Below are 14,220 nucleotides of genomic sequence, written 5' to 3'. Positions count from 1 at the left end.
ATTTAGTAATATATTGCTCCAAATTTCAAATTTTAACTTTTAACTGCAAAGACTACATTGTAGTTGCTTAGTACTGCAGCCCTGGTTTGGGAAGATGCCCGTGCTATGTCACTCCACCGCGTCTTCACTAAATGGTTCGTGTCCTCGCTAAAACGCGACAAAGTTGTATTTTTTAGTGCTTTTTTTTCGCCACTCCAATAGTATATAAGAGCGGGTTGGCTGCGGCCACACTGGCAGACCAGCTGGAAAAACATCGGTGTGCGCACGTATCGATTAAAAAAAAATCAAACTATCGGAACAACATCGAAATCTTGCCAGCTCTAGTTTTGTGATTGTGTCAAAAATACAGGGTTTTTTGTTGCATTTGCAATTTAATCCGATAATATCAGCCGTGGAGTTATGCGCGAAACGTCGTTGCAACCGACCAGCCAGCCGATCGGCCATCCGTGTATGTGTTTCACTGGCAGTGCGTGCGCCAACTCCGCCAAAAAGCGTACTACTTTTAACCTTAGTTGACATTGAAATGTACCCGCTTAGTTGGATGTCCACGATGGTGCGTGTGTGTGTGCGTCTGTGTGTGATGTGCGGCGTCTGTGTGCGCGAGTGTGTGTGTGTGATTGCAAAGGAGGATGGGAAAAACGGGAGCAAAAACAAAAAAGAACCTGCTGCACATAGTGTGACAGTATGTGTGTTTGTGGAAGCATAAGCAAAACAACTGCAAGAGATCAACAAAAACAAGAACAACAATAAGAAGTAGCAGTGATAAGGGGCAAATGCAAAACAACAATAATGCGAATAACAGAAATGCGTGCACCGTTTCAAAATACAATCAAAACAAACCGTTGTAGTTGTGTAATCATTCACAAAAACACACACCAACACACCCACTTGTGTATCAGTTAATGTTAATTCTATTATTTTTGATTTAATTTTTGCCCATCTATTCAAATCGATCTCTGTGTTGTGTTGTAGTTGGCATTCGTTATTAATTAAATCAGCTGAGCGCGAGCGACTGAGGAAAGGAGAGCAGAGCATTGGCAAAGGGAGCAGGCACGGGAGAGGAAGATAGTTAACCGATACAGCCCACTTCCACTTCCAACCGGAGCAGCGCAGTCGCCACAAGCGGCACAGCCAGCAGAGGCGTCGACGTCGTCACTTGGTAATTAAAAAAAAAGGAAAGACCGAACCGACCAAAAAAAAAAAGAAGAAACAGAACGAAAGTCGCAAAGTCGGAAAGTCTGAAATTCTGAAAGTCGGAGAGTCGCAGTCACAGTCGCAGAGATTCACTCGTGTCGCACGTCCGTTCGTTCCCACATTGTCGTTATAAAAATAGCAACGCCTTAAACGATCGCATCAGCCTCATCAACAACCGCCCGCCGCCACCGCCGGATCATCTTCATCATCATCGTCTTCATTAGCAGCCGCAGAGTAACTGATCTTGATTGCGATCATCATATAATCCTTTACTAATCCGCTGCCCAACTTTGCTCCATTCGTGTTCCGCGCGGCAATAGATTAACCCGTTGCTGATTCGCCAGCCGGCAACATTTCACTGGATATAATGGCCAAGGACGAGGAGGATGACCTGTTGCCCGACAAGGATGCCGCCAAGGGCTTCTACGCCAAGTACGAGCCCAAGGAGATTCTGGGCAGGTAAGCATTGCAAAAAACTTATGGGGGAAAAAATGTCGAAATTTTGAGCAGATTCGATGTAATCAAATAGTAATCTTAAATGTATCGAATTTGTTCTTATCAATTATATCGAGGTTATTATATTGTGTGGAACAAATGAAAGTGTGTCTCTTTTATATATATCAACAATATTAATTTTTTTTTAAAACAAATATTACATATGAACAAATTATAATCTGTTTATTTTTGTACTTTCAAAACTAATTTAGTTTGGTTGATATGAATATACATACAGTAATGATCGAAATTGTTTACTGTAAAAATAACGTACACTCCAACAACTAAATAAATCATCATAAATAAATAATGTATTCAAATTAACATATATTTGTTTTTAATTTCCCTTATTATCAGTATAAGTACTAGTTTACAAAATCACCAAAATAAATCAAATTAAACTGTGTTAGCTCACACTATAGATTAGTTAGATATAATCAAACTTAATTTAACCCACCAAACTATCAAGTTATTAATACACTGATATACTCAGATATTCAAGCGATTATCTTTATCGATCTCAGCTGCTCTTTCTGCTAAGCTTGCAGTAATGCCGGCTTTATTTATGGCTCCACAGATTGGCTAAACGGTGCCAAGTGAGTCAACCTTCCGCAGCTCTGTACGTGGAGCCATCGGTTGTGGGCTCTGGAGCGGCGCCCGTCAGTCGGCAGCGCCTCCACCCGCTTCTCCTCCCACGGGAATCATCATTTGCTAAGCAAATAGCAGAGACTAAGCGGAAAAACAAGGGCTGGTTACATATGTAACACAATTGAGGCGATTAGAGATTAGATAAATTCCCGATCATGCCAATGTCAAGTGCGGCTTATCGCAAGCGAAATGTTTGTCTTTCAGGGGCATCAGTTCGACCGTGAGGCGGTGCATCGAGAAGGAGACGGGCAAGGAGTTCGCCGCCAAGATCATCGACCTGGGCGCCACCACGGAGGCGGGCGAAACGAATCCATATCACATGCTCGAAGCAACCAGACAAGAAATCTCAATACTGCGCCAGGTCATGGGGCATCCCTACATAAGTGAGTCCTTTGTGTACTTAAAAGTTAATTCGACCAATAATCCTTTGCCTGCTTTGCTATTACAGTTGATCTGCAGGATGTGTTTGAGTCCGATGCATTTGTTTTCCTCGTATTCGAGCTGTGTCCCAAGGGCGAGCTCTTCGACTATCTGACCTCGGTGGTGACGCTTTCGGAGAAGAAGACACGCACCATCATGCGACAGATCTTCGAGGGTGTCGAGTACATCCACGCCAAGAACATCGTTCATCGCGATCTTAAGCCCGAGAACATCTTGCTGGACGAGAATCACAATGTGAAGATCACGGACTTTGGCTTTGCCAGGCAGCTGCAGGAGGGGGAAAAACTAACAGGTTGCCATCACGCAGACTTTTCCATATTATGTTGAACTGAGCTAACTAGTTTCCCTTTTTGCAGATCTGTGTGGAACGCCGGGCTACTTGGCGCCGGAAACGCTAAAGTGCAACATGTTTGAAGGATCCCCCGGCTATTCGCAGGAAGTGGACATGTAAGAGCAAACTAACTATTCAGTTATCATTACCTATGAAAAGAGCCCCATTTCAGTTTTATAGTTTTATTAATATCCCCTCTTTTGGTTCACATAAATCGAATGATTATTAAAAGGTGCAACTTCACAACATTATTAAAAAATGTACACTTTTAGAATTATTATTTTAATGCATTATGGGCTTCATGTTTCTATAGAATATGTTAATCAGCAAATCACTTTTCATGTTCTTTTGCAGCAATTACAAGAAAGGCTTTAACTTTCCCCTTGAAATAAGAGCCATGTTTTTGCTGCAGAGTTCAATTTTGCTGATAGTTGTTTATACATTTCTTTTGATAGTGTCATTCGCCAAGTGAAATTTGGTGATCTTGAGGTGTGCATATTGTTAAGTGAGTCACCGGCAAATAAGGCAAAAGCCCTAACAAATCTGAAACCTGATCAGTTCCGTAGTCTATTTTGTTTTTCTTTTGTTCAGCGAAAAGTATAGCACTTTTTTTTAGTTGTTTATTGGGCTGTTGAACGTACGATTCCCACTGGTATCTTCGTTACTTGGGCTCAGCAAAATTTATTGATAGTCAAACGCTTTCCATAGGGGTTTCCAATTCGCTTCCCTTTCAACAAAAAAATTGACACCTTTTACCCAATTTGGTTTTAGATGGGCTTGTGGCGTGATTATGTTCACGTTACTCGTCGGCTGTCCGCCTTTCTGGCACCGCAAACAGATGGTTATGCTGCGGAATATCATGGAGGGCAAGTACAGCTTCACCTCACCCGAGTGGGCCGATATTTCAGGTGGGTGCAATGATATATCAAAGATTCGTGTATGCTTATTTCCCCCGGTTAATTGCAGAGGATCCCAAGGATCTGATACGCAAATGTCTAGTCGTTGATCCTGCGCAACGTATCACCGTCAAGGAAGTATTAAGACATCCATTCTTCAACCAAATGGTAAGTGCCGGAATTGCTGGCCGCCGCCGAAACCGACCACCCATCACCAAAAAAAGAGAAAAATTAGCCGCCAAGAATAAGATTCGACTTCGAGTCGCCTTTTGTGTTCGGGCAGGAGTCTTTAGATCCTTGTACATAGATTCCTGGTCTCTAGTTGCGGGGCTTTCGTCCTCTGGAGGGGGATCTTCAACACACCACCCTACCCAATCAAACCAACCACCTGGCCCTGCAAATGTTTCTAAACACCAAAGTACACGCAAGAAATACACACACTCTGATGGAAAAAACACACCTGTGACTCACCAACCCACTCACAACAGCCTATTAACTGCTTTTACTTCTTACTGTTACCTCCTTTACGATTATAATTTACAATTTGGTTAGGTAAGCAGCCTAATCAACCATCATATCCCTGTAGTTTAGTCCAATAGTCAGAGATATAGCCTGACAGGATTCCATATAAGTTTGAAAAACCCCTTAAAAAACCCAATTACGTTTGTTTGTGCGTTTAATTTATTTTAACGATTACTATTTATTATACCGACCATTTTCTCTCTTCTTTTCCTTACATATAAACGATATATGAAATCAAATCAAATCGATTACACTTAACTTTTCAAAACGAACGATAACGATATCACGATAAAACACACACCTTCGATAGCTGTTCGAGCAAAACATTGATGGCCTCAAGCGCAGCCTGTCGACCAAGTCCCGACGAATGAGTCGCATCACTGAGATCGCACTGGTAACGAACTGTTCCCGGACTAACCCCTATATCTCTCTGTGCTGTGTGTCTCCGTCTCCGCTTATCGGAGCCGTAATCGCTGTAATAACGATGATCCCGATAATTGAAAACGTATCGGGCCGGCGGTACTCAACTCATGACCATGCAACCCTGCCGGCCCAGCATTCGTGTCTGTGTTCCGTTGCATTCTGTTCTGTTTCGTTCTGTGCCGATCTAATATAACCCAGCTAAACTGTACATCATAGTGCACATCAAATTGTTTACTATATATACATATTCAATATATTCAAACCGTTCAGGTCATGTGCCAGCATAATAACTTCTAACCGACAAAAACAAAATTAAAAAAAAAAAAATAAGGAGAAGAAAAACGTACCTGATCTGCTTCGTTTTTTTTTCCTTTTTGCATCTGATTTGTTTTGCTTGTCGATTGCGCGATGCCCCACGATGATAACAAAATCCCCTCTAATCCCATTCCCCTGTACTCGATGTTGTTGTCGATGTTGTGCTCCCTTTGTGTGTTTCTTTGTAAAAATCAACCGATTATTCCGATAACTAAAACGATAACACACGTCTGCAGCTCGGCGCTCGCCATTCGATTCATACTCTGTTAAGTTAATAACTGTGTCTGCATGCAAACCACAAGAAAAAAGAAAAGAAAATCCAGCAGGGTTCCCCTTTTCCCCAGACCCCACCCCCCCGAAAAACCCAGATCCCTTTTGAGTCACTGCATGTGTACGTGCATTAACCACTAGGAGTTTGAAGGGCAGTGAAATATGAGGATGCTACACCCGTACCTTGAAAAATATCTAAATAAATAATAAACTAAATTATAAATTACTTGCCATAATTTATAAAGCGTGATAAGATTAAACATAAAAACATTGTTTCATATTTAAATATATGTTGTATTTAATGTAAAGAGAGTGATTAATATATTGCTGATAATAGTTTAATTAATTTTAATTATATTTTATTTTAAACCACCGAACCAGAGATCATTTCCTTATTAAATTTAACACGTTTAATGCAAGAAGATCTAGGTGGTTAAATTTCAAGGTATGGATGTGCTCCAAAACTATACAAATCCCAACCAAGGTGCATATAAGTATGAAGTGTAAAGGATTATAGTTCACTAGGAAGTATTGTGTAAGTAGGTTTATAGCAGTGTACGTAGACAGTAAGTCGACCCTAGGTGTTATTTATACACGTATTTAAGTTCGCCCTGAGATCCATCCCCATTTTGATTTATCCCCCATGACTGATAACAAAATTTTAATTTCTTCCGCGCCCGAAACTGTGCTGCTGTGCCAATGCCCCTGCCTCCTGCCTCCTGCCTCGTGCCTCCTAACTCCTCCGATTTGTTTGTTACTCAATTGGCGTTGCCGGGTGCTCAGGTGTTAATGGGTGACCGCTGGCACCCGCCGCCGCCGCCCATCGCGACCGCCCACTCGAGCAGGTATCACCTGCACGGCCTCGAGCCGTCGTCGTACCGCTTTGGCCAGCTGAACAGCACCGCCGGTGGCTCCAACTACCTGTACTGTGCGCCGCAGAGCTCCTACTCCTCGAACCGAATGCGCGACGGGCCGCTGGACGATGGTGCCGCCAGTTCCTGCCTCCATGTCTCCACCGCCAACAACAACACCACCTGCTCCACATCCTCGGCGGCATCCGCCTCAGGCTCTGCCTCCTCCCACAAAACGCTCACGGCGACGGTCTACTATCAGCAGCAACCGCAACAGCAGCAGCAGTCGCAACAGCAGCAATCGCAACAGCAGTCGCAACAGCAGCAGCAACAGCAGACGTCGCTGCACCACCTGCATCATCTTCATCCGCAACTGCCATTGCAATCGCAATCGCATTTGCAACCCAGTGGCGATGGCGGTGGCAAGCAGTCGGTGTTTGCACCCACCTCAGTGCAGGCAGGTTTTCCTTTGATTTTCTTTGCTTTCCCACCACGAGTGGACCACGATGGCCGCGGAATCGCTAGGGAAACCAAAAATTGCATACCAAAGAGCCGGGAGAAGACTACTTGTTGCTATGAAAGTTGTTTAATAGTTGTCAGCTAAGAAAAGTTAGTGAATGTTGGAGCTTTAAGAGGATAAAAAGTTCACTAATGTTCTACTGTGGTCTGCTTACTTAAACATTCCTGCTTGAGCATACATAATACAACTTTTATTTAATGATGATCCTTTGTATCTATATTTGTGAAATAATTTATTGTTTGTTTGATTTTACATTAACTACATTTTTATTGGTTTTAAGACAATCAAAGTTTTACTATTTATATTTAAATTTTAACGAAAATTAATTTAAATTTTGCGTAAATATTTATTTTCATTGAATTTAGTACCAATTGTTATGTTTTCTGTAAGAAAGTAAACCCGAAATTGCCTCTTATCCCCGATTAGTATGAAATTTTTCGGTTTTCTAGCGTTTTTTGGCAGCCCCGTGACCCTTATTTTTATTTAGACGCCACACGTACTATTACTGATTAATTTCTAGTGCTTTTAGTTGACTCGATTCAATCCACCTCCACGCCATTTACCATATACCATATACCATATATCATTTACCATTAGCCACCAGAGACAAGCTGCACTCGACTCAAAAAGAACCCATTGTATCACTCACCCACCTTCACTTTCCATCCCTCTCGCTCTCGCTCACTCTCACGCGCAGTATACCGTTCGGCTGTCCCGCTCTAAGAGGCTCGATCCCACGGGATCGTGCTATATACATATGTAGTATAAGTCGATCGGTCAGTTGCTACTGCTTACCACCTGTTCGCCAACAATTAGACTAAGACCTGAAGTACCTGTACTGCATTACACTATTACTATTATTGTATTCTCTTATAGCCGACACTTAGTCATATCGTAGCGAGTAAACACTATGTCTGTATTATATGCACCTTTCTCTAGTACATATCTCTCGGGTGAACTGGATGATATTTACAAGAACTGTATGTAGTTGACTTGCTTCTGCCGTATACTATACCTCTGTGTAGCCATAGCAATAGTCGTGATCGGTGGATCGTCTGTCACTAATCCAAATCCAGTCCAAGAACGCCAAACGCCTCTTAGTGTCTCTCATCTGTCTCTGTGTCTTGTGGAGGAAGCCAGGATATTGAAAATAAGCTAACCTGCATGCTAGTCTTAATTACGATTAACGCAACACACATTGCATAGTGTAAATGCACCCAAAGAAAACTATATGGTGCTTTGTTGGAAACAATTATATCTGAAATTGCTAGTCTATCAGTTGGATACTAAGCCGAAAACTATGAATATCATTTTGAAATCTATGTTAGAAGTAAATTAGTGTTTTTTGGGTGCACACACATGCCCATCTATAATCGTATCTATTATAAAATAACGCCAAAATCGATTCACTGACAGATTATTTTGTTTAATTTCTCCTCTGTTGATGATGTTATACACGTTTTGTTTGTGTGTCATGTTCTCTATATTGTCAGAGTCTCAACGCCCTTATAAGATGTGTGTCTATAAGTCGGTGTTGTGGAGACTCCCTTGTGAGTAAACCAAGTCAAACTGAGATAGATTTGCATACAGTATTATACTATATACTCTATTATTATATCCATCCAACCACGCCCACTCCGCCATACCTAAAACCAATTCAGCTCGTCAATGTATTCTCTAATTGTTTATCCGCATAATGCCCACACACATTTGTATATACATCTATATATTTCGAGCTAGTTTTATGGTAATCCGTAAATAGCGTCAATGTTGTGGTTCACTCGAAAAATGTTTCTCTGACTGTGATTACTCCTCTAACCCCTAATCCTAACCTCTGACCTTTGGTGAATGGCTTTCTTGTCTTCTGTTAATGCGTCTGCTTGAACCACCCACAAAAAAAAAATGAAAAAACGAAACACCAAAAATCAAGAAAAGAGTAACTAATGCTACCAGTTAACACCGAACCACCCACCACCCATCGAAACACTGACCACCCAGAAGTTGTATTCCTCACTAACACTGAAAGTAACACCGGTTAACTAACACTGGGCACTCGAAACATATATCGCTGGTCCCCGATCCGTGTTGTTCGTCCGATGGACTAGTAACCACCTAACCATTTAACCTGTAATCCGCCAAGTGCTAACCCCGAAACGATCTAACCCAAAGAAATAAAACCAAGCAATTGTTTAACCCATGGCGTGTGCACCTCTAACCAAAACACGAAGCCAAAAAAAAAAAAAAAAACAAAATGAAAAGCGATCGATCCGCAATGAGCGAGTTGATGCCCCCGAAAGACGCGATTCCTAATCCAACGCCTCCCATTTCTCACGTTTAGCTGCGCAAACAGAGTCGCTTCAACGCGCGCAAAAAGTTCCAGTTCGCCATCCTCGTGATACGGGCCGTCATCCGGATACGGCGACTCCGCTACACCGCCGAGCCGCTCCACGTTGAGGAGGCGATCCGGGATCCGTATCGCGTCAAGGTTCTGCGCAAGGTGAGTGCGATCGTCCCCTGCAATTCTATACCTATCGCCAGATTAACAGCCCAAAAGAACCAAGAGATTATATTGAAAATAGGAGGGATTTTGTTCTTGATCTTAAAATCCCCAGTGCTTTTCAATCAGGAATAAATAAAAATCATAAACTGAGAGTTAAATTGACACTACTTAACATCTAATAGATTGTATTGAAACCTGGAGTTTCCTATACGTAATATATTAAAATCGAAATAAGAAAAATATAGAAATAATAAACTGCAGAAATTAAAATATAGAAGTTACGTTTGTTCAAGTACACTTAATGATTTTGATCTTTACAATTGCTTGTCATAAAACATTTGTTTTTGTTTAAACGACAAAAGATGCTTGCGAAACTTATATTTATTTATTACTCTTGAGCTCCCAAATATATTATTATCAAGTGTTATTATTTGATACTTATTTATTATTATTATTTGTTCTCGAAAATCAACTAATTGCCATTCTGTTGCAGGTCATCGATGGCTGTGCCTTCCGTGTCTATGGGCACTGGGTTAAGAAGGGCGAGGGCCAGAACCGGGCCGCCCTCTTCGAGAATACTCCGCGCACCGAGCTCCACGCGCTCTACATCAACAATCTCAGCCGATAGGAGGCGGCCGTTCGATGGGGCGGGGTCGCTGAGCTACATAAGCACACACACACACATACACACAAAAACAAACACAAAAAAAACAACCTCAAAAAAAAAAAACAAAAACAAGAAACCAAGAAACAAACGAATTAGCAAAAGTTACTAAGAAAAACAGGAAATTGCGATTGCAAAAAGGAGAGACACCAAAAAAGGATTCAACTGAGTTCTGGATTCAATTTGAATTTGAATTCGAATTCGCCTCGTTCGGCGGTCGGGTTTATACTATATATTTCGAGGGCCCCCACAAACAACAAGAACAACAACAGAAAAACTAGAGAACACACACCCGCAGGTGTACATATGTGCATAGTTATATTACCTCTCTGCCTTTTTCGTCCTTGTGATTTTGTTTAATACCTTTTATTTGCTTATACATATTTTATTATTTTTTTTTTTTTGAATACGTATATGCTAGCCATCTAGTGTAATCAGTTTAGTGTAGAGTTGAAGCGGGGGGGCAAGCTATATCCCATAGCCGTGTACAGTGAGGATGTATTGCCCGACGCCAGAACGAGTCGAATCGGATAAAGATATATCCTTGCCTCACTATCCGAATCCGAATTGGAATCCTAATTAAACCACTACACCTACAAGCAAGCGTACATGCATATGTATTTTCTGTTAATGATTATATTAAATTATTTAATTGTATTGCTAAGCGTTTACATTTTAATTGTTATGTTGTAGTATACACAATAAATAAAACGAAAAAAAAAAACAAAATAACTAACAACATAAAGTAGGTTGCGTATAGATGAGCAACCCCAAAGAGAGTCCTTTCGGAGTGCATCCTCAGATGTGCTTGGTGCAGTCGTAGGATCGCTCGCAGCAGGCGGGGAAGTCGCGGTTGACGTTGACGAAGTCGCGCTGCTTGCAACCCTTTGGCGGCGCCACCGCGGCACAGGTCCTGAAGGTCACATGCCCATCGTTGTGGCACTCGGCACTGGCGCACGGCAGGTTGGGCGCCTTGCCCATCTGTCCGGGCGAAAGGATCGCGTGCGTGTCCAGTACACACTTGCCGGGATGATCTGGAAAAGGATTAGGCGAAACAGATATATAGGTATAAGTGTATATCAATGAAGTAACAGTAACCTCTTAGAATTCCCGAATTAGATACGTGGTACTTACTATATACTTTAGTACTTTTTGAGAATAAAAATTTTGAGATTGACATTTTTGTAATACACTAACAAATACACATTTTGGAAATTCAATTCAAAAGTTAAAGCTATGAACCTTTTAAAATTGTTCTTTATAATACTTTTATTTCGTGTTTTTTAGAAGAACTGATTTATTCAGTTTGAGGACGGTGTTTCTATAGTTTCTTATAAACAGTGTTATAACGTTACTTAGAATATAGAGTTTTTATAAGCTCGTATATTTTTAAGAATTCGTAAAACACATTTGTAATCCAATAATAACACTTTTTTAAGACAAAGGATTAACACTTGAATCAATGAAACTAGATTGTAGCTCCAGAAAAATACATATTTTGTGAATTTTTGAAGAACTGAAGTTTTGAGTTAGAGGACTGCTTGAATTTAATAAAATTGCCTAAATAAATATTTTCTCCGAGTCTTTTAAACATTAGATGGAAAAGCACTTTAAAATTAGCTTGGGTGTTGAGTGAACTTACCGGGATTGGTCAGCTTAACTCGGGCAATGGCAGCCTGGGATCCCTGGCCTCCCAGGATAACGACCAGGCAGACGAAGAGAGCGGCGACGAAGGCGAAGTGCGACATTCTGTTCGAATTGGATTCTAAAAACTGGTAATCACTTGAAACTCGGACTGCTGTGCGATGTTGTTATCAACTGGGATGCTGGCTTGCAAGTGCTGTTGTTTGGGAACCGATCGCAATGTTTTATATACTGCCAGGGGGCGACGGTTATCAGAAGCCAAAGCCCCGGAATGGAAGCGGCTTATCCGCCTCAGCTGCCAACGACTGCGGATTGACCTTGTCCGGCGATCACAGCGAGCTCCTTTCTTCCGATTCCCCGGTTCTCCGGTTCTCCGGCTCGAGTTGCCGGTTGTTTAGCTGCCTGTTTGGCCGCTTTTTACTTTGTTGTTGCTATTGTTGTTGTATTTTCTTTTTGCAGTGCTTATTTTTTACTTCCCTGCGGTTCATTGAGTACTTAATTACAATTATCCACACACACTGTGACGTCTTTAATTTATTTATGCATAAACACACACAAACAAGCGTGTGCCGTAAATGTTTTTATACCCTGGCAGAGGGTATCATAATTTCAGTCAGGAGTTTGCAACGCTGTGAAGGAGACACCTCAGACCCCAAAAAGTGTATATACATGTAATAAATATATATGTGATATAATACCAAAAGTTGTGTTGTTATTGAGCGGAGTATATAGGTGGGAACGGGCCGGATCGGGCGACTATATCGGATAGCTTCCATAGGAGAGATCGGAAGGATACCGGGAAAACAATTATCTCGCCGTTAAATTTGATCATGTCGATCATACCCAATCCAAAAGCCCACAATTTTTGGGTGAAACGCATTTTGAAGTACCAGGCGAACAGAATGCAGTAGAAGGTGGCTGCTCTTATTTTTTGAATTTTTTTTTTAATTACCCCCAAAAGTGTGCTACAATTTTGTATGGAAAATTTACACATCCAAAAATCGTCGATTTCCCATTACCGCCAAAAGTATGCTATACTTTTTTATTGAAAATTTACACAGCCAAAAATCGCCAACTAATGAATTCTGTTAGCCTGGTAGTTGACATCTAAGAATTCCAATTGTAGGTACACTTTTTGTATTAGCCCAAATAAGTGTGCTACAGTTTCGGTAGTTATAGTTTATTTTAAATAATTTAGTATAACTATTTCCTAGGCTTATACTCTAAATTTGGTGACGATCTATGTCTTGTGAGTCTTATTTGCGAGTCTATTAACTATTCTTAAGTTAAGAATCCAACGCTGTGACCCCGTTCGCTCCCTAGGCTGATGCCATGTAGATTTCCAGGATAAGTCGGGAGACCAGTTCGCAGCAGGCCTTCTGTCTGTTCTTTGCCACAGCCATGACCTAAAATAAGGGAACAAAACAAGAATACATTAGTTATCATAGGGTAATTTTTATTTTTTGGGAGATTTTCTTACATTTTTATGATCCAACCCCTTTTAAAAATTCCAAAAAATAGATTTACTGAAAACTAACCAAAAATTCACTAATTCTAAGTCCATAACTTTTCTTATTTTAACTCGATTTTGAAGTGGCATGTCTTTAAGGTAATTTTGTTTCATTAATTTTATACACATAAATAATAAAATTATATTACTATAAACTATATCATAAAGCAGAAAAATATGATGATGACTGCAAAGGGTATATAATCATCGGATCGCCGAAGCAAGCTTCCTTTCTAGTTATTAATGTTTTTTATTGTCGGTGGGGAAGCTTATCACGTTTCTTGTTTTGATTTTTTCGGGTTTTCTGGCGCCCGTTTCGGTTTGTTTTTTTTTTGGGAATTTTCTCGTTTTTGGTGTGGAATTCCTGAGGTTTTCGATGGGGTTCCAGTCAGTCGACTTGACTCATCACGAGGGCACGCAACGTCAATTTGCACTTTCACCGGCGCCGCTGGGTTCTTCAACCGCCAATAACCCATCGCGAAAAACAGGTACTGAATTATTCAAAATTTATAAATTTTATTGATGAATTTTCGGTTGCAACTATACAACGTTTAAAGGTCGTTGATCCAAGAGCTAGTACTGAAAATGTTTCTAATTAAATTTAATTGCAAGGCAATTGCTCTTTAAATTGTTGGCCTGTTGTGATTATTTCACTGTATTTTATTTTATATTTTAATAATTATTACTCATGCAATCACCAAAACATCCGTTTTTTAAGTGAAAAGTTATCAATTTTTAATTTTTTTAAGAAAATAGAATTAAATTTAAAGATTTTTTTAACAGGCAAACATAAGTTTCTATAGTTGTCTTCTAAAGCACAAGAGATAAGTTTAATGTATTTAAAGAACCTCGAATGAATGAAATAAGCGTTCTAATCTTGAATAATTGTTGAGTTTTTTGTGGTTTTGATACCAAAAAGAAGAAATTTTTAAATTTGAACGAAATTGCAAACATTTTTTATAATCACATTTCGAATTTCGGACTTAAGATACCAGG

General features: G+C 40.5%; 2 protein-coding genes across 8 annotated transcripts; one reads left to right on the top strand and one right to left on the bottom strand.

Moving 5' to 3' along the window:
* Positions 1-249: 249 nt before the first annotated feature.
* LOC108101693 (phosphorylase b kinase gamma catalytic chain, skeletal muscle/heart isoform) lies at positions 250-10,727 on the top strand. Of its 7 annotated transcripts, none has more exons than XM_017206124.2 (11): positions 250-448; positions 973-1,159; positions 1,515-1,653; positions 2,542-2,720; positions 2,786-3,070; positions 3,135-3,225; positions 3,881-4,017; positions 4,076-4,173; positions 6,319-6,843; positions 9,245-9,403; positions 9,900-10,727. In XM_017206124.2, the coding sequence occupies exons 3-11, from the start codon at positions 1,562-1,564 to the stop codon at positions 10,032-10,034; spliced, it is 1,701 nt and encodes a 566-aa protein (XP_017061613.1). In that variant the 5' UTR covers positions 250-448; positions 973-1,159; positions 1,515-1,561; the 3' UTR covers positions 10,035-10,727. The 7 variants fall into 7 exon arrangements, with proteins under 7 accessions (XP_017061613.1, XP_017061615.1, XP_043063354.1 ...); XM_017206126.2 differs by having other exon boundaries at positions 973-1,428; XM_043207419.1 differs by having other exon boundaries at positions 973-1,653.
* LOC108101695 lies at positions 10,665-11,894 on the bottom strand. The gene is made up of 2 exons (XM_017206130.2): positions 11,713-11,894; positions 10,665-11,104 (listed from the first exon to the last, which is right to left on the bottom strand). The coding sequence occupies exons 1-2, from the start codon at positions 11,816-11,818 to the stop codon at positions 10,869-10,871; spliced, it is 342 nt and encodes a 113-aa protein (XP_017061619.1). The 5' UTR covers positions 11,819-11,894; the 3' UTR covers positions 10,665-10,868.
* Between the last annotated feature and the right edge of the window lie 2,326 nt (positions 11,895-14,220).

Source organism: Drosophila ficusphila, unplaced genomic scaffold (genome assembly GCF_018152265.1).
Source record: "Drosophila ficusphila isolate 14025-0441.05 unplaced genomic scaffold, ASM1815226v1 contig_198, whole genome shotgun sequence".
NCBI classification, from domain to species: Eukaryota; Metazoa; Arthropoda; class Insecta; order Diptera; family Drosophilidae; genus Drosophila; species Drosophila ficusphila.
This window is presented reverse-complemented; position numbering and strand designations above follow the sequence as displayed.